Below are 22075 nucleotides of genomic sequence, written 5' to 3'. Positions count from 1 at the left end.
TGTTGGTTTTAAAACTTTTACTTTGGAATATATTACATTTGGACTGTTTTTACAAATATGTAAAAGTGTGTGTGTGTGTGTGTGCATATCCATCCGTACCTGCGGAGGGCGTAGCCCTGGTCACCTCCACCCCAACAGGCAGGTCCAGACGGTGGCTACAGACCAGCTTGGAGCTGAGGATCAGTTTGCTGGCTGACTGCAGGTTAGCTGTCGAGGCTGAGCGAGTGAGAGGGGAGGAAGACGTGTCAACTGTACTCTGTTGGAACGGGATCGTCAGCTGAGACTGGTACGACCTCTCTGGGACCGGATCATCTGAACACACAGAGAGAAAGAGAGACAGAGAGAAAACTTTATTGTTCATATAGTCGTCTCAACAACAGAGAAAAAACTTTATTGTTCACAATATTATCTGAACAAACTTATCTAAACAAACCGAGAAAAAACGTTATCTTCAACACAATCAATATACAAACTACACAGGCCTCAATCTATATACTAATCCACTGTACGACTCCGCTATGCCGGGGTCCACTGTACTACTCCGCTACGCCGGAAACCACTGCGCTCTATTGTTCCGGGGCCCACTGCGCTCTATTGTTCCGGGGCCCACTGCGCTCTATTGTTCCGGGGCCCACTGCGCTCTATTGTTCCGGGGCCCACTGCGCTCTATTGTTCCGGGGCCCACTGCGCTCTATTGTTCCGGGGCCCACTGCGCTCTATTGTTCCGGGGCCCACTGCGCTCTATTGTTCCGGGGCCCACTGCGCTCTATTGTTCCGGGGCCCACTGCGCTCTATTATACCGGGGCCCACTGCGCTCTATTATACCGGGGCCTACTGTACGTTACTCTATTATACCGGGTTAGGTTGGGTCAGGGTTGTGGTTAGGTACTCACCTACACAGGCCTAGGTTAGGTTGTGGTTAGGTACTTAGGTACTCACCCACACAGGCCTAGGTTAGGTTGTGGTTAGGTTAGGTACTCACCCACACAGGCCTAGGTTAGGCTGTGTTGTGGTTAGGTACTCACCCACAGGCCTAGGTTAGGTTGTGGTTAGGTTAGGTTGTGGTTAGGTACTCACCCACACAGGCCTAGGTTAGGTTGTGGTTAGGTTAGGTTGTGGTTAGGTACTCACCCACACAGGCCTAGGTTAGGTTGTGGTTAGGTTAGGTTGTGGTTAGGTACTCACCCACACAGGCCTGCACGGACTGTAGGTGCAGGTGCCACATCTGCAGCACAGAGTTCATGTTCAGGTCCTTCTCTATGACAACCAGGAAGAACTTCTCAGAGAACGGAGTAGGGTGGTACTCTGGAGAGGAGAGAAACACAACAACGCTTTTACAAGTTCTTCAGTTCAGTCATCCACTCATTCTTCAGTTCAGTCATCCACTCATTCTTCAGTTCAGTCATCCACTCATTCATCAATTCATCCATCCATCCGTCCATCCTGAGTTGAAGGAAGGTCAGTATGTAGAGCTCTGTGTAGAGCTCAGTGTGTAGTCATTCATACATTAACCAATTCATTATTCATCCATCCATTCTTCTGTCCATCCTTTCGCCCCTCAATTCTCCACCCCGCCCTCCCTCCAACCTCCTGTACCCTCGGCAGAAGGGTAAGTTGTAGTGTAGAGCTCTGGATCCTCCTGAGGCTAATCATGTCATTCATACATTAAACAATTCATAATTCTTCTGTCCATCCTTTCGCACCCTCAATCCTCCCTCCCTCCCTCCCTCCTTCCAACCTCCCGTACCCTCGGTATAAGGGTAGGATGTAGTGTAGAGCTCTGGGTCCTCCTGAGGTTTATACCCCAAAATAAAGTCCTCCTGGAAAACATGAAGGAGCTGGGTGGTAGATCCACACTATTGAGATAGAGAGAGAGAGAGAACTTCTGTGAGTGTAATGTTTACTGTTCATTTTTATTGTTTATTTCACTTTTGTATATTATCTACTTCACTTGCTTAAAAAAAAGCCATTTGATTTGAATTGAGAGAGATAGAGGGTCAGAGGGAGGGAGAAGGAGAGAGATGGACGTATTTCCCTCAGATTACAAAGACCCACAAACAATTGAAAAACAAATCACATTTTGATAAGCTATATGTTAGGTAAAATACTTCCGCTGTGCGCTGAGCACCACCATTTACCTGTGACTAGATTAATGATATAGCATGGTCTCTTGACTTACTGCTTAGATAAAGAGACAGGTGTGGTTAAGGGCCTGTAAGTAAGTATTTCATGGCAAGGTCTACACCTGTTGTATTCGGCACATGTGACAAATAACATTTGATTTGACTTACTGCTTCGATAAAGAAACAGTCAAATAGGTATTTCTTACCTGGTTAGTGATGACATCTAGTTCTATGATGCAGCCTGGTCTGGCTGTCGACTGCTGGCTCACTATGTTAAATACCTCTCCTACTAGTTTCTATGGAGAGAGACACAGTGAGAGACACAGTGAGAGACACAGTGAGTGAGTGAGTGAGTGAGTGAGTGAGTGAGTGAGTGAGTGAGTGAGTGAGTGAGTGAGTGAGTGAGACACACACACACAGAAAGAGGGAGAGACACAGATAGAGATACACAGATAGAGACAGAGAGAGACACAGATAGAGAGACAGAGAGAGAGAGAGAGGAACCAGAGAGTTATGATGAGTTGTGTTGTTAGGAGAGAGAGACACAGAGAGAGAGACATACACACACAGAAAGAGAGAGAGACACAGATAGGGAGAGAGACAGAGAGAGACACAGAGAGAGACAGAGAGAGAGACAGAGAGAGAGAGAAACCAGAGAGGTATGATGAGGTGTGTTGTTAGGAGAGAGGGGGGGGGGGGAGGGGGGGGAGGAAGGTTAACAGAGTCTTTAACCAGCTACCTTGAAGCTTTAATGTTCCAGTCCCTTCAATCTCAGGATTTCACTGTTAATCTGACTGAGGACATCTGTATGTGTCTGTCTCTGTGTTTACTTACTGAGGTCTCAGGATTTCACTGTTAATCTGACTGAGGACATCTGTACGTGTCTGTGTGTCTGTCTCTGTGTTTACTCACTGAGGTCTCAGGGTCTGACAGTTCGTCCAGTAGTTTCCTGGCGTCCACCACAGCCTGGTAGAGACGTAAGTTCTTACCGTCTGACGCTACGAAGCACGCACTGGAACTGTTACAGTACGTACCTGGAGATAGAGGGGAGAGAGACGCTGTTTTAAATGTGAGCGCCCTGAGTAAGGTTCTGCATGTAGTTAGTATATACGCCCAATAAAATTGCAACTTCAACTTGAAGCCTTACAGGTGTCGCCAAACCACCTCTTGACAATCTGAGTACTTCACCAGTATCTTGTCTGAACATGTGATACACACATGAACAGTTATAGATTATATACATCCTCCAACAATACGCTTCAGAGCACACTAGAAATGGGTTCTGTATTGCAGAGTATGTGTGTGTGTGTGTGTGTGTGTGTGTGTGTGTGTGTGTGTGTGTGTGTGTGTGTGTGTGTGTGTGTGTGTGTGTGTGTGTGTGTGTGTGTGTGTGTGTGTGCTAACCTAGCACAGAACTGGGTACCAGGGTAGGCAGCCATGCTACATTGGAGAAGGATGATGTGTGCATGGATTCCAGTGTGTGTGTGTGTGTGTGTGTGTGTGTGTTAACCTAGCACAGAGCTGGGTACCAGGGTAGGCAGCCATGCTACATTGGAGAAGGCTGATGTGTGCATGGATTCCTGTGTGTGTGTGTGTGTGTGTGTGTGCGCTAACCTAGCACAGAGCTGGGTACCAGGGTAGGCAGCCATGCTACATTGGAGAAGGCTGATGTGTGCATGGATTCCTGTGTGTGTGTGTGTGTGTGTGTGTGTGTGTGTGTGTGTGTGTGTGTGTGTGTGTGTGTGTGTGTGTGTGTGTGTGTGTGTGTGTGTGTGTGTGTGTGTGTGTGTGTGTGCTAACCTAGCACAGAGCTGGGTACCAGGGTAGGCAGCCATGCTACATTGGAGAAGGCTGATGTGTGTAGGGAGTTGATTCGGGCCAGCTCTGACACCCCTCCAGTGCAGGACAGGGGTCCTATGTGGTCCACCCTCCACAGAATCAGCTCACTGTAGATGGCGTTCGGGTCATGGAACGTCCTGGTGGCCGCGTTACGCAGCTGCTTCCTGGGGGATCACACACACAGAGTTTGTCACAGTGTGTGGCTCAGTTGGCAGAGCATTGCGCTTCCAACGCCAGGGTTGTGGGTTCAATTCCTACGGGCGACCAGTAGAAAAAGTATGCATTCACTACTAGAAGTCTCTCTGGATAATGAGTTCGTATAAAACATGTGTTTGCCTCACACACACACAACAGATTGTCAAAGACAAAGATTAGATAAAACACACACGCTTGCACACACACACACACACGTATTTCTGATACACACTCACATGAACATTTTGTAAACACACACACACTTTCTAGACATTGAGGGTCTTAGAGGGTCCTCGTTGCTTCCTCCTATGACACACACACACACACACACACACCCCCACACACTCCCTCCCTCCCTACCTGCGCCGCCCTCTGGGGGGAGGTGTGTTTGTGGGTGGCTGGTCGAGGTCGATGCTGCCGGGGGCGGAGGGGGGGGTGAGGAGAGCGTTGTGGTGGGAGGAGGTCAGCAGTAGGGGGAGGACGGTGTGACACGCCTGGTCGTTGAGGTGGAACCGGTGACCGCAGTAACGGAACGTATGAGATACGGTTAGAACATTGGAGAACGCCGAGCGCTCGGCGAACGTCACCGCCCACTGGAAAGGGAAACGGATTGAAAGGAAAACTTTAGTTACAAAATGTCTATACACAAGTTTATTATATATTATGTATCATAGAGTATGACATTATTACAGGGATCTTTGTTGTTTTACTTTATATGGTTGTAGTTTGTCTTTTAAGCATGAATGTAAGGACCTCAATACTCTTATGAGCCCTGGTCAAAAGTAGTGCACTACATAGGGAATAGGTGGGTTTGGGACACAGCCACAGTCTGCCACTCCCTCTCACCTGATTGAGAGACCCGTCCACATGTTTGGACACCATCATGACAGCGGGGCCGATGCCTGGAGCTTGGCCCAGAGAGAGGCTGAGGGCTGAGGAACCCAGCCCAGCAGAGGCAGAACGGGGCAACCGGCGGGCCCTCTTCCCCTGCTCCCCCACAGCGTTGGAGCTATCTACGTTGAAGAAGGAGCAGGCGTACATCAGAATGTTCTTACTCAGGGAGTTGGCGTCGCCTGTAGGGAACGCCACCGGGATACGGGACGAGAACGACACCTGGAGAAAAAGGGATGGAAAGAGAGGGAGGGGAGAGAGGGAATAGTCTGATTGGAGCATAATTGTGCTTCCTCTTGTGTGGGGATAATGCTGGTAGGTGTGTGTCCATGTACAATATGTGTGTTTCTTCATGTCCGTGCGTGTTTCTGCAGTCTCCTCTTACCTGCACCTGTCTGAAGATCCCCTGGATGTACTCGTCCAGGTATTTGATGTGCCAGACCAGGAAGGACCCGTCGCTGGGGTGGATGGTAAACAGCATGTCAGGACTCTTATTCCACTCCAGAGTTAACGCCTCCATCTTCCTCTCCAGCAACATGGAGGGCAGGGGCACTGAGCTACTGGAGCCTGGGGACGACGCCTTGGTGCTGCCCTCACCACCCTCCCCCTCCTCACCATGCTCTGATGAACCCTTCTCTGACATCTCATCTAGGTCTGGAGAGGGAGGGAGGGAGTTAGACAGGGGCAGAGTGTGTCAGTGTGTATAGAATACCTTGGAACAGACTGATATTATACTGTGTGAATTTAAGTATGCTCTCTCTAATTCTCTCGTTCTCTCTTTCTCTCTGAGAACCTGAGCCCTAGGACCATACGTCAGGACTACCGGGCATGCTGACACCTTGCTGTCCCCAGTCCGCCCGGCCTTGCTGTTATTCCAGTTTCAACTGTTTCTGCCTGCGGTTACGAAACCCCTACCTGTCCCAGACCTGCTGTTTTCAACTCTTAATGATCGGCTATGAAAAGCCAACTGAGATTTATTCCTGATTATTATTTGACCATGCTTGTCATTTATGAACATTTTGAAAATCTTGGCTCTCTCTAATTTTCTCCTTCTCTCTTTCTCTCGGAGGACCTGAGCCCTAGGACCATACGTCGGGACTACCGGCCGTGGTGACTCCTTGCTGCCCCCAGTCCGCCTGGCCTTGCTGCTATTCCAGTTTCAACTCTTCTGCCTGCGGTTATGGAACCCCTACCTGTCCCAGACCTGCTGTTTTCAACTCTTAATGATCGGCTATGAAAAGCCAACTGAGATTTATTCCTGATTATTATTTGACCATGCTTGTCATTTATGAACATTTTGAAAATCTTGGCTCTCTCTAATTTTCTCCTTCTCTCTTTCTTTCTCTCGGAGGACCTGGGCCCTAGGACCATGCATCGGGACTGCCGCCCGTGGTGACTCCTTGCTGTCCCCAGTCCGCCTGGCCTTGCTGCTATTCCAGTTTCAGCTGTTCTGCCTGCGGTTATGGAACCGCCACCTGTCCCAGACCTGTTGTTTTTCAACTCTTAATGATCAGCTATGAAAAGCCAACTGAAAATTATTCATGATTATTATTTGACCATGCTTGTCACTTATGAACATTTTTGAACATCTTGGCATAGTTCTGTTATAATCTCCACCCGGCACAGCCAGAAGAGGACTGGCCACCCCTCATAGCCTGGTTCCTCTCTAGGTTTCTTCCTAGGTTTTGGCCTTTCTAGGGAGTTTTTCCTAGCCACCGTGCTTCTACACCTGCATTCTAGCTGTTTGGGGTTTTAGGCTGGGTTTCTGTACAGCACTTCGAGATATTATCTGATGTACGAAGGGCTATATAAAATAAAATTGATTGATTGATTGATTGATATTACCCAGATGTATTTCACGACTCTACAACGGTTTTGTACTGGGTCAGCTACTCAGAACTAGTTCATATATATATATCTCACAACAACAACATGTAGATCTGAGGGTTTCTGAAACAGAGCGTACCAAAGTCAAACTTAATGGGGGAGCCGTTCTGGTCGAGGGCGTCGTCGGTGGCTTGGTCCAGCTGCTGTTCTGAGAGCTTGCGGAGCTGCAGCATGAACAGGTCCATGGAGGTTGTGAAGGACAGGTCCTTGTTGTTGAGCCAGTGGACCACAAACCCTCCTCCTCCACTCCCGTCCTCCGGAGTAAACACTGCAGACTCCGCTAGCACCGCTGGGATGTCTGGGGGATAGAGAGAGGAAAGGGGCGGGTACAGGATTTCACTATGCATGTGGGAGGAATACCGGAACAAGCTAAGGCTGATGTTGCTAGTTCAGAGTGTGATGTGTGTGTGCCTGAGGCGGAGAGATTGTGTTTGCAGCTGTATGTATATGTATGTCTGATGCAGTGTGTGTGTGCGTGTGTGTGTGTGTAGCTGTATGTATATGTATGTCTGATGCAGTGTGTGTGTGTGTGTGTGTGTGTGTGTGTGTGTGTGTGTGTGTGTGTGTGTGTGTGTGTGTGTGTGTGTGTGTGTAGCTGTATGTATATGTATGTCTGATGCAGTGTATGTGTGCGTGTGTGTGTGTGTAGCTGTATGTATATGTATGTCTGATGCAGTGTGTGTGTGTGTGTGTGTGTGTGTGTGTAGCTGTATGTATATGTATGTCTGATGCAGTGTGTGTGTGTGTGTGTGTGTGTGTGTGTAGCTGTATGTATATGTATGTCTGATGCAGTGTGTGTGTGTGTGTGTGTGTGTGTGTGTGTGTGTGTGTGTGTGTGTGTGTGTGTGTGTGTGTGTGTGTGTGTGTGGTGTGTGTGTAGCTGTATGTATATGTATGTCTGATGCAGTGTGTGTGTGCGTGTGTGTGTGTGTAGCTGTATGTATATGTATGTCTGATGCAGTGTGTGATGTGTGTGTGCAGCTGTATGTACAGTTGAAGTTGGAAGTTTACATACACCTTAGCCAAATACATTTAAAAACTCAGTTTTTCACAATTCCTGACATTTAATCCTAGTAAAAAGTCAGTGTTTTAGGAAAGTTAAAATCACCACTTTATTTTAAGAGTGTGAAATGTCAGAATAATAGTAGAGAGAATGAATTTTATTTCTTTCATCACATTCCCAGTGGGTCAGAAGTTTACATACACTCAATTAGTATTTGGTAGCATTGCCTTTAAATTGTTTAACTTGGGCCAAACATTTTGGGTAGCCTTCCACAAGCTTCCCAAAATAACTTGGGTGAATTTTGGCCCATTCCGCCTGACAAACCTGGTGTAACTGAGTCAGGTTTGTAGGCCTCCTTGCTTACTCACGCTTTTTCAGTTCTGCCCACTAATTTTCTATAGGATTGAGGTCAGGGCTCTGTGATGGCCACTCCAATACCTTGACTTTGTTGTCCTTAAGCCATTTTGGAGGTCATTGTCCATTTGGAAGACCCATTTGCGACCAAGCTTTAACTTCCTGACTGATGTCTTGAGATGTTGCTTCAATATATCCACATAATTTTCCTCCTAGTTTGCCATCTATTTTGTGAAGTGCACCAGTCCCTCCTGCAGCAAAGCACCCCCACAACATGATGCTGCCACCCCCGTGCTTCACGGTTGGGATGGTGTTCTTCGGCTTGCAAGCCTACCCCTTTTCCTCCAAACATAACGATGGTCATTATTTGCAAACAGGTCTATTTTTGTTTCATCAGACCAGAGGACATTTCTCCAAAAAGTACAATCTTTGTCCCCAAGTGCAGTTGCAAACCGTAGTCTGGCTTTTTTTAATGACGGTTTTGAAGCAGTGGCTTCTTCCTTGCTGAGCGGCCTTTCAGGTTATGTCGATATAGGACTCGTTTTATTGTGGATATACTTTTGTACCTGTTTCCTCCAGCATCTTCACAAGGTCCTTTGCTGTTGTTCTGGGATTGATTTTCACTTTTCGCAACAAAGTACGTTCATGTCTAGGAGACAGAACGCGTCTTCTTCCTGAGTGGTATGACGGCTGCGTGGTCCCATGCTGTTTATACTTGCGTACTATAGTTTGTACAGATGAACGTGGTACCTTCAGGCATTTGGAAATTGCTCCCAAGGATGAACCAGACTAGTGGAGGTCTACAATTTGTTTTCTGAGGTCTTGGCTGATTTCTTTTGATTTTCCCATGATGTCAAGTAAAGAGGCACTGAGTTTGAAGGTAGACCTTGAAATAGATCCACAGGTACACCTCCAATTGACTCAAATTATGTCAATTAGCCTATCAGAAGCTTCTAAAGCCATGACATCATTTACTGGAATTTCCCAAGCTGTTTAAATGCACAGCCATACTTGGTGTATGTAAACTTCTGACCCGCTGGAATTGTGATACAGTGAATTATAAGTGAAATAATCTGTCTGTAAACAATTGTTGGAGAAATTATTTGTGTCATGCAAAAAGTAGATGTCCTGACCGACTTGCCAAAACTATAGTTTGTTAACAAGAAATTTGTGGAGTGGTTGAAAAACAAGTTTTAATGACTCCAAACTAAGTGTATGTAAACGTCCGACTTCAACTGTATATGTATGTCTGATGCGGTGTGTGTGTGTGTGATGTGTGTGTGTGTGATGTGTGTGTGTGTGATACGTACCCGAGGCAGGGTTGATGCTGGCAGAGATGTGGAAGTGACAGAGAGCGTTAGCGTGGTGAGAGATGTGGCGGTGTGTGTGTGTGTGTGTGTGTGTGTGTGTGTGTGTGTGTGTGTGTGTGTGTGTGTGTGATACGTACCCGAGGCAGGGTTGATGCTGGCAGAGATGTGGAAGTGACAGAGAGCGTTAGCGTGGTGAGAGATGTGGCGGTGTGTGTGTGTCTCGTGGGTCCCCATCTGAGACGGCAGCAGCTCAGTGTGAGACACCAGGGCAGACGACCTCCGACGACCACGACGCAGGTGCTTCAGGTGGCTCATCGACTGGCCAATGAGAAGACAGGACAGGCACGGGGAGGACCAATGACAGGGCAGGGGGTGGGACAGGAAGAGAGAAGAGAAGCGTCATGTTATTGAAGCCCTTCATACTGTTAGGTTCTAAACAGAGTACAAACTCAAACGAATCACTAGGAAAATCTCAAAACAAGTTTATTCAACCACTGGGTCAAACAGCTGCAAAGACAAAGACAAGTTTACCAAGCACATATATTCAACTCCTTGACATCTAGCCAGCCAATCCATCTCTGTTGCAAGTCAGGAACTTAATTGGTTCCTCTTATTGTTGTAGTCATTGTGTGTAATAGGACTGTTCCTTGTCACCTCATCTGACCTGACCTCGGGTCAAATTCCTCACTCCTCCCTACTCCACGGCCGTCCTACCTTATCAGTGACTGAAACCAGCCTGTTACCCTTTGCCTCCCTCCATAGGATCCATGAGATTTAACAATAACATGTCAGACAGAATGTACATTTCCTGCCTCCCCCTCTTGTCTCACTCAGTAACTTTCCATACACCTAGTTCTTATCCACCGTCCACTGACCCCAACATATTCATTCACTATATATATACACTCATTATACACATAAAGTAAGTTCTCGTATGCTAACATGAATAAGTATATTTCAAGCTAGAATCCAACAATATCAATCTGTGCTACATCTGTGCCTTTTTAAAATGACTAACTAATAAAGTGTACATTCAAAATGACAACTACAAAGTTTGTTTGAAGAAGGCATTTTGTGCGTGTGTATGCGTGTGTGCGTTTGCGGGTGTTTTTGGCGTGCCTGTGTGTGTGTGTGTGTGTGTGACTGTGTGTGTGACTGTGTGTGTGTGTGTGTGTGTGTGTGTGTCTGTGAGTGTGTGTGTGTGTGTGTGTGTGTGTGTGTGTGTGTGTGTGTCTGTGAGTGTGTCTGTGAGTGTGTCTGTGAGTGTGTCTGTGAGTGTGTCTGTGAGTGTGACTGTGTGTGTGTGTGTGTGTGTGTGTGTGTGTGTGTGTGTGTGTGTGTGTGTGTGTGTGTGTGTGTGTGTGTGTGTGTGTGTGTGTGTGTGTGTGTGTGTGTGTTTGTACTGTGTTGTCTCTACCTCCAGGGCGTGCTGTATCTTGTCCTTGCCCCCCAGGCCTGGCAGGCTGGAGCTGTATGTGTTCTCAGTGATCTGACCACCCAGGATACTGTCCTCTGGCAGCACCGTCTCAGACCACAACCTACACACACCGTCCTCACACGACGTCAACAACACATTACACACACTACCCCTGGAGAGCAGAGGGAGGGGGGAGGAAGAGGGAGAGAGAGGGAGAAAGAGAGACACACAGAACATCATTTTATATTGATGATTGACAGTTTAGTAAAGCCCAAAATCTTTCCATTAGTATGGGATTGAGACATTCAGAAACACAAAGCTGAATCTATACAACAGATTGACTTATTTTTTCCCCCATTTAAAATGTGTGCGCGCGTGCACTTGTGTGTTTGGTCCTTTGTGTGTGTGTGTGTGGGTTCTGACTTGGCCATGTATTTGCTGGTCTTCCTCCAGGACAGGCCGGTGACAGAGCGGGGGTGGGCCAGGTATATGAAGGAGAAGTGGACCTGAGGGCCTTTCTTATCTGGGAGGTCTGGGAGCACCACAGCAGAGCGCCACCCAGTGGTGGGGTACCACACCTTCAACAGACAGTCATCCTGGACAGAAAAACACACAGGTGAGACAGACAGACACACAGGCGCACACACACACACACACAATGGCTACACTTGATCCTGAATAAGCTATCACAAAGTCTAGACGTCACATTACTGTGTGTTTATTACTCTACAGGTGTTACAGGAGAATCAACATGAGGAAATAGAAAACATTTATGACATGATTGGGATATTGACAGTATATGGAAACAAGATATGGCCTGTAAAATGTTCGCTTTCAAGTGAGTGTACCTTGCCGGCTGTTGCAAAGTATTCCCCATCAGGAGACCACTTGGTGATGTGAACAGACATTGCAGTCCTGAAGAGGGGGAGAGAGAAATAGACAGAGAGATATACAGAGAAATAGACAGAGAGACAGAGATAGAGAGAGAGAGAGAGACAGAGAGATAGACAGAGAGAGAGATAGACAGAGAGAGAGAGAGAGAGAGATAGACAGAGAGAGATAGACAGAGAGAGATAGCAGAGAGATAGACAGAGAGAAAGATAGCCAGAGAGACAGAGAGAGAGATAGCAGAGAGATAGAGAGAGAAAGACAGAGAGAGATAGACAGAGAGACAGAGAGAGAGATAGACAGAGAGATAGACAGCGAGAGAGATAGAGAGAGAGAGACAGAGAGATAGAGAGCAACAGTTCAGCTGCTTTCACTTCTCTATGGGAAACTCAGTAAAACAGCTAACACCACTCATTTCTTCCACAACATCATGTTTACAGTTTTTCCCTCAAAAAGGTGCTTCCCCATTTTACACCTTTTCAATACATGACTTGATTTTAATATTAAAGTTTGTTTATGTACAATTCCATAATGATGTGTTTTATTGATGGTGATGAAAAACGCTGTCTCAGGCGCCGCTCCAGAATCTCCCATAAGTGTTCAGTTGGGTTGAGATCTGGTGACTGAGACGGCCATGGCATATGGTTTACATCGTTTTCATGCTGACCAAACCATTCAGTGACCAAACCATTCAGTGACCAAACCATTCAGTGACCAAACCATTCAGTGACCACTCGTGCTCTGTGGATGGGGGCATTGTCATCCTATGGGGGCATAGCCATGGTAGCCAAAACAATGTCCTGCCCAGCATTTTTATACAAGACCCTAAGCATTATGGGATATTAATTGCTTAATTAACTCAGGAACCACACCTGTGTGGAAGCGCCTGCTTTCAATATACTTTGTATCCCTCGTTTTCTCAGGTGTTTGTTTTATTTTGACAAGTTAGCTGTACATTTGAATGACAATGAGATGGAGTTAAAAGGATAAAGACAGTGAGACAGTAGTAGATCACTAGGAGAGGAGAGGACAGAGAACACAAACACCAACCACAGACTAGGAGCTTTCAGTAGACTGACTGATATTACATGTTGGGAAACGCTCTCACACTCTCACTTCCTCATCCCAGGACAGTCACACACCACCATGCTGAGTCAGTACCAGCTGCTTATCGCTGTTTGTGTGTCAAACATCTCCCTGTTTTAAAGGTAGACTCAGTTAAATGACGTTGCCACGCGCAGTCAATGCAGAAATGTACCCATTATACCGTTTACTTTCTGCATCTACATTTTAAGTTGGAAGATTACATACACTTAGGTTGGAGTCATTAACACTCGTTTTTCAACCACTCCACAAATTTCTTGTTAACAAACCATAGTTTTGGCAAGTCGGTCAGGACATCTACTTTGTGCATGACAAGTCATTTCTCCAAAAATTGTTTACAGACAGATTATTTCACTGTATCACAATTCCAGTGGGTCAGAAGTTTACATACACTAAGTTGACTGTGCCTTTAAACAGCTTGGAAAATTCCAGAAAATTATGTCATAGCTTTAGAAGCTTCTGATAAGCTAATTGACATAATTTGAGTCAATTGGATGAGTACCTGTGGATGTATTTCAAGGCCTACCTTCAAAACTCAGTGCCTCTTTGCTTGACATCATGGGAAAATCAAAATAAATCAGCCAAGACCTCAGAAAAAAATTGTAGACCTCCACAAGTCTAGTTCATCCTTGGGAGCAATTTCCAAATGCCTGAAGGTACCATGTTCATCTGTACAAACAATAGTACATAAGTATAAACACCATGGGACCACGCAGCCGTCAACCGCTCAGGAAGGAGGCGCATTCTGTATCCTAGAGATGAACGTACTTTGGTGCGAAAAGTGCAAATCAATCCCAGAACAACAGCAAAGGACCTTGTGAAGATGCTGGAGGAAACAGGTACAAAAGTATATCCACAATAAAACGAGTCCTATATCGACATAACCTGAAAGGCCACTCAGCAAGGAAGAATCCACTGCTCCAAAACCACCATACAAAAGCCAGACTACGGTTTGCAACTGCACATGTGGACAGAGATTGTACTTTTTGGAGAAATGTCCTCTGGTCTGATGAAACAGAAATAGACCTGTTTGGCAATAATGACCATTGTTATGTTTGGAGGAAAAAGGGGGAGGCTTGCAAGTCAAAGAACAACATCCCAACCGTGAAGCACGGGGGTGGCAGCATCATGTTGTGGGGGTGCTTTGCTGCAGGAGGGACTGGTGCACTTCACAAAATAGATGGCATCATGAGGTAGGAAAATGATGTGGATATATTGAAGGAAGATCTCAAGACATCAGTCAGGAAGTTAAAGCTTGGTCACAAATGGGTCTTCTAAATGGACAATGACACCAAGCATACTTCCAAAGGTGTGGCAAAATGGCTTAAGGACAACAATGTCAAGGTATTGGAGTGGCCATCACAAAGCCCTGACTTCAATCCTATAGAAAATTTGTGGGCAGAACTGAAAAAGTGTGTGCGAGCAAGGAGGCCTACAAACCTGACTCAGTTACACCAGCTCTGTCAGGAGGAATGGGCCAAAATTCACACAACTTATTGTGGGAAGCTTGTGGAAGGCTACCCGAAACGTTTGACCCAAGTTAAACAATTTAAAGGCAATGCTACCGAATACTAATTGGCTTTCAATACCAAAATCTTCATTCAACATCCTGACACTGTCAAGTGTACATTTTTGTTGTGCTATGCAATGCTGTCTGCATCCTCAGAATTAATATGTACCCTAAATATATTTGTATTTTTTTTGTGAAATAAAAATGTCACTACCAGACCTTAACGAGATCACAAGCAGATCCTGTGAGTTACTGCATTGAGTACAGAGGGAGATTGTCAGGGTTTCTTTAACGCCAAGCATTCGATCACAACTCCCAGAAAGACTGCTTAAACTTCTGACCCACTGAGAATGTGGTGAAATAAATAAAAGCTGAAATAAATCATCATTTACATTCTTAAAATAAAGTGGCGATCCTAACTGACCCAAGACAGGGAATTTTTTACTAGAATTAAATGTCAGGAATTGTGAAAAACTGAGTTTAAATATATTTGGTTAAGGTGTATGTAAACTTCCAACTTCAACTGTATGTAATTTTGCTGAGACTACCTTTAAAGAGCTCTAACGATTTACAGGCCTGATGTCTACTAAACACTTGAAAAGCGCACCACACACACACACACAGACACACAGCGCTCCTGTCACTCACTTGCACTCCCAGACACACTTCCAGTCGTTGAGGGCAGGGTGAGGTTTGTCATGGGTCCCGGGTCCATCCTCCTCCTCTATCAGTGTGTCTGCTGACGGAGGGGCCCACAGTTGCAGGCGCTCTGTAGCTGCCAGAATACGGTTCCCTACAGGACACATACACATGGTTAAATGGCTACATGGTTACCTGTTCCCCTGCACATTGACTTGGTACCGGTACCAACTGCATTGTTGGTTCAATACTTGTAAGTAAGAATTTCATGGTAAGATCTACACCTGTTGTATTTGGCACATGTGACAAATAAAATGTGAAGATATATGTCACAGTTACAAACAGATACTTACTGTACACGCAGACACAGACCCACACAACAGATACTTACTGTACACGCAGACACAGACCCACACAACAGATACTGACTGTACACGCAGACACAGACCCACACAACAGATACTTACTGTACACGCAGACACAGACCCACACAACAGATACTTACTGTACACGCAGACACAGACCCACACAACAGATACTTACTGTACACGCAGACACAGACCCACACAACAGATACTTACTGTACACGCAGACACAGACCCACACAACAGATACTTACTGTACACGCAGACACAGACCCACAAAACAGATACTTACTGTACACGCAGACACAGACACACACAACAGATACTTACTGTACACGCAGACACAGACCCACACAACAGATACTTACTGTACACGCAGACACAGACACACACACAACAGTTAGTTAGGAGGCGTTACCTTGTGGGTCCCAGGCCAGGTTATAGCTGATAGCATTAAGGAAGAACTGTCCTGTCTTTTGCCACTGGTAGTTAAGCTGCTGTTAGTGGCAGAGACAGAAGGAGAGGGGGAAAGAGAGAGGTGTAGGGAGACAGACACAGGAGGAGACAATATTGAGTGGAAAGAGACAATGAGGGGAGAGGTGGGAAGAAGAGAGTGAGAGTGGCGAGAGAGAGAGAGTGGCGAGAGAGAGAGGAGCGAGAGAGAGAGAGGAGCGAGAGAGAGAGAGGGGGGCAAGAGAGAGAGAGGAGCGAGAGAGAGAGAGGGGGGCAAGAGAGAGAGAGGGGGGCAAGAGAGAGAGAGGGGGGCAAGAGAGAGAGAGGGGGGCAAGAGAGAGAGAGAGAGGGGCGAGAGAGAGAGGGGGGGGGGGTGAGAGAGGATAGTTATTCAACACATGCACAGACAGGCAGCTATAATAAGCTACATACTCAGGCACCAGCCACTGTTAATACAGTCATTTACAGCCACACACAACTTGAACAGAATATTCAGGGTTGATAAAATCACACAGCAAAACCGTAATGAAGCAGTTAAAACACAGTGGAACTCTCAATGCAGCAAAACACACACACACACACACACGGCAGTTTATTCAGCATAAAATGTCAGTGTCTCTCTGCTTACCTTGTGGCGTTTGTTTGAGTTGGTAGCGAATGGTTCAAAGATACACACTGTGTTCCCATAGGACGCTGCAATCTAAACAGAGTAACGTTCAATATCATTCATCAGTAGTTTTACACACCAGGGGTAATAGTGCACAGTCATTCCCAAAGGAGAGGAGGAGGGAGGAGAGGTGGGGGGAGGAGAGGAGGCGAGATGAGGGAGGAGAGGAGGGGGGAGAGGAGGGGGAGGAGAGGAGGGAGGAGAGTAGGAGAGGAGAGTAGGAGAGGAGAGGAGGAGAGGAGAGGAGAGGGGGGAGAGGAGAGGGGGGAGAGGAAGGGGGAGGAGGGGGGAGGAGGAGGGAGGAGGAGGGAGGAGAGGAGGGGGGAGGAGAGGAGGGGAGGAGGGGGGAGGAGAGGAAGAGAGGAGGGGGGAGGAGAGGAGGGGGGAGGAGAGGAGGGGGAGGAGGGAGGAGAGGAGGGAGGAGAAGAGAATAGAACTGCATTTGTCATCACAACATTACTGTAACTACTAGTGTGTGTGTGTGTGTGTGTCTTACCCTGCCCAGTTGGTGGGAGCACTCGACACAGCCCACCTGGATGTTGCCATTTTGAGCCCCAGGGATGATCTGAACACACTCAAAATCACTGGCCAAGAGCACTATATCACAGCCTGAACCATAGGCCTGGGAGAGGGGAGACAGACACACAGAGACAGACAATTCAGTCAATCCAACAAAATGCAAGACAACAGCAGCCTGGTCCCACATCTGATTGTGCCATACCAATTTGCTGAGACTATTTAAAAAAAAAAAAAAAAGTTTTTTATTTTACCTTTATTTAACTAGGCAAGTCAGCCATTATTATTATTTACAAAGACGGCCAAACTGTCTGGTGAACTGCACTGTAGTCAAACAGATCTGGGACCAGGCTACATATACAGCCCACTCCTCCTGACAGGTAAATATACCTACTGAGACTGTCTGGTGAACTGCACTGTAGTCAAACAGAGAGAGAGACAGACAGGCTACAGTACAGCAGCTGTACCTCCATCACATCACTCTCTACACCATGCTTAGAAACGTCTCCCCCCAAATGGCACCCTATTCCCTATATAGTGCACTACTTTTGACCAGGGTCTATAGGGATGCAAGGGAATAGGGTGCCATTTGAGACGGTCTATAGGGATGCAAGGGAATAGGGTGCCATTTGAGACGCATCCTAAGTCTCCATGTTTTATTCAGGCTAGTGGTTAGGTAATGATGAGTTCTCTTAGGACAGGTCCCATGTTTCCAGGTCTACACAGTCTAGTCAGCTGCTGGTTTGGTTTCTGGTTCCATGGAAAGACGCAGAGTTGTTCACGTGAAAAGAGAGGTGTGTTGAAAAAGATTTCAGAGGGTGTGAGACGTGAGAGGTGTTTACAACACAGTGACTCTGGAACAAATAGAGGCTGAAGAGAGAGGGAGGAGAGAGAGGGAGGAGAGAGGAGGGAGAGAGGAGGGAGAGAGGAGGGAGAGAGGAGGGAGAGAGGTTGTAGAGAGGAGGGAGAGAGAGGTTGTAGAGAGGGGGAAGAGAGGAGGGAGAGAGAGGTTGTAGAGAGAGAGAGAGAGGAGAGAGGTTGTAGAGAAATGGAAGAGAGGAGGAGAGAGAGGCTGTAGAGGAAGGAGAGGGGAGGGAGAGAGAGATTGTAGTGAGAGGGAGGAGAGAGGAGTGAGAGAGAGGCTGTAGAGAGTGGGAGGAGAGAGAGAGGCTGAAGGGAGAGGTAGGAGAGAGGAGGGAGAGAGAGGGAGGAGAGAGGAGGGAGAGAGATTGTAGAGAGGAGGGAGAGAGAGGTTGTAGAGAGGGGGAAGAGAGGAGGGAGAGAGAGGTTGTAGAGAGAGAGAGAGGAGAGAGGTTGTAGAGAAATGGAAGAGAGGAGGAGAGAGAGGCTGTAGAGGAAGGAGAGGGGAGGGAGAGAGAGATTGTAGTGAGAGGGAGGAGAGAGGAGTGAGAGAGAGGCTGTAGAGAGTGGGAGGAGAGAGAGAGGCTGAAGGGAGAGGTAGGAGAGAGGAGGGAGAGAGAGAGGGAGGAGAGAGGAGGGAGAGAGAGAGGAAGGAGAGAGGAGGGAGAGAGAGAGGGAGAGAGAGGAGGGAGAGAGAGAGGGAGAGAGAGGAGGGAGAGAGAGAGGGATGAGAGAGGAGGGAGGAGAGAGAGAGGGAGGAGAGAGAGAGGGAGGAGAGAGAGAGGGAGAAAGGCTGTAGAGGGAGGAGAGATGAGGGAGAGAGAGGTTGAAGAGAGAGAGGAGAGAGAAGGGATAGAGGCTGTAGAGAGAGGAGAGGGAGAGAGAGGCTTTAGTGAGAGGGAGGAGAGAGGCTGTAGAGAGAGGGAGGAGAGAGGCTGAAGAGAGAAGGAGGAGAGAGGCTGAAGAGAGAGGGAGAGAGGCTGTAGCGGGAGGAGAGAGGAGGGAGAGAGATGGGTTGTAGAGAGAGGGGGGAGAGAGGAGGGAGAGAGAAAGGCTATAGTGAGAGGGAGGAGAGAGAGACTGAAGAGAGAGGGAGGAGAGAGGCTGAAGAGAGAGGGAGGAGAGAGAGGCTGAAGAGAGAGGCTGAAGAGAGAGGCTGAAGAGAGAGGCTGAAGAGAGAGGCTGAAGAGAGAGGCTGAAGAGAGAGGCTGAAGAGAGAGGCTGAAGAGAGAGGCTGAAGAGAGAGGCTGAAGAGAGAGGCTGAAGAGAGAGGCTGAAGAGAGAGGGAGGAGAGAGAGGCTGAAGAGAGAGGCTGAAGAGAGAGGCTGAAGAGAGAGGCTGAAGAGAGAGGCTGAAGAGAGAGGCTGAAGAGAGAGGCTGAAGAGAGAGGCTGAAGAGAGAGGCTGAAGAGAGAGGGAGGAGAGAGAGGGAGGAGAGAGGTTGTAGAGAGATGGAGAGAGGCTGTAGCGGGAGGAGAGAGAGAGGGATTGTAGAGAGAGGAGGGAGAGAGAGAGGTTGTAGAGAGGGAGGAGAGAGGAGGGAGAGAGGTTGTAGAGAGGGAGGAGAGAGAAGTTGTAGAGAGAGGTTGTATAGAGAGGGAGGAGAGAGGAGGGAGAGAACGAGATTGTGGAGAGGGAGGAGAGAGAGGTTGTAGAGAGGGAGGAGAGAGGAGGGAGAGAGAGAGGTTGTAGAGAGGGAGAAGAGAAAGGTTGTAGAGAGGGAGGAGAGAGGAGGGAAAGAGAGAGGCTGAAGTGAGAGCGAGGAGAGAGGAGGGAGAGAGAGAGGTTGTAGAGAGGGAGGAGAGAGGAGGGAGAGAGAGGTTGTAGAGAGAGGAGGGAGAGAGAGAGGCTGAAGAGAGAGGAAGGAGGGAGAATGTATGTGTGAGAAAGAAGAGAAGGAGAGTAGAGGGAGAAAGATAAAGACCGGAGAGGGAGAGAGTGGTTGAGGAGAAAGAGGAAGTAAAGGAGAAGAGATAATGTGTGTGTAAGAGAGAGAGGCAGAAAAAGAAGGGAGAGGGAAGGAGAGAGGAGCAGTCCTAGTTGAGGTATTGCTGCAGCGGCTGAACATTACAGCTGGAATCAAAAGCGGTCACCGTCATGCACAGACTAGCCCTGCTCTACACACACACACACACACGGAGAGATGAGGTGTGCATGACTGAGAGACCACTCTGTTCTGTACAAAGTAAGGTGTGTGTGTGTGTGTGTGTGTGTGTGTGTGTGTGTGTGTGTGTGTGTGTGTGTGTGTGTGTGTGTGTGTGTGTGTGTGTGTGTGTCATCGATCTACATGAACCTGATACAACAGAAACAACCGCTCAGCTCATCACGTCTGTCCAAGCACCTCTCACCTCGCCTCTGCCTGCCTGCCTGCCTGCCTGCCTGCCTGCCTGCCTGCCTGCCTGCCTGTCTGTCTGCCTGTCTGTCTGCCTGTCTGCCTGCCTGTCTGCCTGCCTGTCTGCCTGCCTGTCTGCCTGCCTGTCTGCCTGCCTGCCTGCCTGCCTGCCTGCCTGCCTGCCTGCCTGCCTGCCTGCCTGTCTGCCTGTCTGCCTGTCTGCCTGCCTTTTGACAAGAGCTCTCAAAGGCCATTTGGTACGCAGCCTATATTACCTCACAATGCCAGTGTTTAGGTGGTCTAACATAAACCTGGCTCACACATAGCTGACTGCTCTGCCAGACCAGTCAGAGTTGGCAACACGACATGACCAAGGCATCAAGGACAATGCAGTGAATGGAGGGAGTATGAATTAGGTCTATTATATGTAACATGAGAAGAGATGTTGGCTGAAGACTGAACTCTTTTCATCAGGTTAATATTCATATAATAGAGACAGGGAGACTGAGTTCCCAATACCAGCCCCCACACACACACACACACACACACACACACACACACACACACACACACCACGCAAACACACACCACGCAAACACACACCACGGAAACACACACCACGGAAACACACACACCACGCAAACACACACACAGAAAGAATACACTTTACGCAGACACACACAAGCATGCACGGACACACACACAAGATACACACAGACCATACACAGCTGTCAGCTACAGAGCAACCCAGTCAGGTAGGTCCCTCACCTTTATTACCCGAGTGCCTTTAACATGTTATTGATGAACGGATGTACCATTGACAGCAGTTGGATTGAAGATGTTAAATGGTGGTTGAATAATGGAGGATCTGTCTGGCTCCATCTTGGAGTCACATAGTTAACCCTGACCAGGGCTCTAGCCTGCCCTTCTTCACAAGCAGCATGTGAAAATGTAGGCGCTCACAAAGAAATGTAGGAGCACAATGAAAACTATTTGCGACATTAAAGCTAGAATCTTACATTTTCTAGGTGCACCGGTGCGCTTCAATATATATTTCAGGTCGCACAGTAAAATAAATAGGCACATATGTGAGTAAAATGCTTGAACTGTAGTTAGGATAGGTGGGTGGGTGGGTGGGTGGGTGGCGACGGACAACGTGACAGGGAAGATTGAGTCACTGGACCCATATGCATTGGGCGCATAACCCACTGGGCGTTCACCCACGATGCATAACCCACTGGGCGTTCACCCACGATGCATAACCCACTGGGCGTTCACCCACGATGCTCACAATGACAGCAATTACAGATTATGGTAATTCATGCATCTTAACAGAACATGCAACTCATGTAATGAGGCAGCCAATAAAATGTCATTTTCAAACATTTGTCAAAATGCAATTTGCAAGAAAACACCATTCTAAACAAAACACCTGGGGAAACACCATTCTAAACAGAACACCTGGGGAAACACCATTCTAAACAGAACACCTGGGGAAACACCATTCTAAACAAAACACCATTCTAAACAAAACACCTGGGAAAACACCATTCTAAACAAAACACCTGGGGAAACACCATTCTAAACAGAACACCTGGGGAAACACCATTCTAACCAAAACACCATTCTAACCAAAACACCATTCTAACCAGAGCACCTGGGGAAACACCATTCTAACCAGAGCACCTGGGGAAACACCATTCTAACCAGAGCACCTGGGGA

General features: G+C 47.5%; 1 protein-coding gene across 3 annotated transcripts in view; it reads right to left on the bottom strand.

Moving 5' to 3' along the window:
- LOC129844866 (dmX-like protein 2) overlaps positions 1–22075 on the bottom strand; it is a gene marked incomplete at its 3' end in the record, with an annotated part of 99674 nt that overhangs the window by 64253 nt on the left and 13346 nt on the right. For all 3 annotated transcript variants that reach the window (XM_055913027.1, XM_055913029.1, XM_055913028.1), the window contains 18 exon segments: positions 100–312; positions 1186–1305; positions 1748–1856; positions 2330–2419; positions 3036–3157; positions 3924–4126; positions 4518–4750; positions 5004–5270; positions 5434–5702; positions 7015–7233; positions 9740–9920; positions 11020–11191; positions 11443–11615; positions 11868–11934; positions 15170–15314; positions 15944–16022; positions 16607–16678; positions 17142–17267. In XM_055913027.1, coding sequence (XP_055769002.1) covers positions 100–312; positions 1186–1305; positions 1748–1856; positions 2330–2419; positions 3036–3157; positions 3924–4126; positions 4518–4750; positions 5004–5270; positions 5434–5702; positions 7015–7233; positions 9740–9920; positions 11020–11191; positions 11443–11615; positions 11868–11934; positions 15170–15314; positions 15944–16022; positions 16607–16678; positions 17142–17267 — 2860 coding nt within the window.

The sequence above is a fragment of the Salvelinus fontinalis genome, unplaced genomic scaffold, assembly GCF_029448725.1.
Source record: "Salvelinus fontinalis isolate EN_2023a unplaced genomic scaffold, ASM2944872v1 scaffold_0242, whole genome shotgun sequence".
Taxonomy (NCBI): Eukaryota; Metazoa; Chordata; class Actinopteri; order Salmoniformes; family Salmonidae; genus Salvelinus; species Salvelinus fontinalis.
Note: the sequence above shows the minus strand (reverse complement) of the source record. Positions and strands in the feature narration are given on the sequence as shown.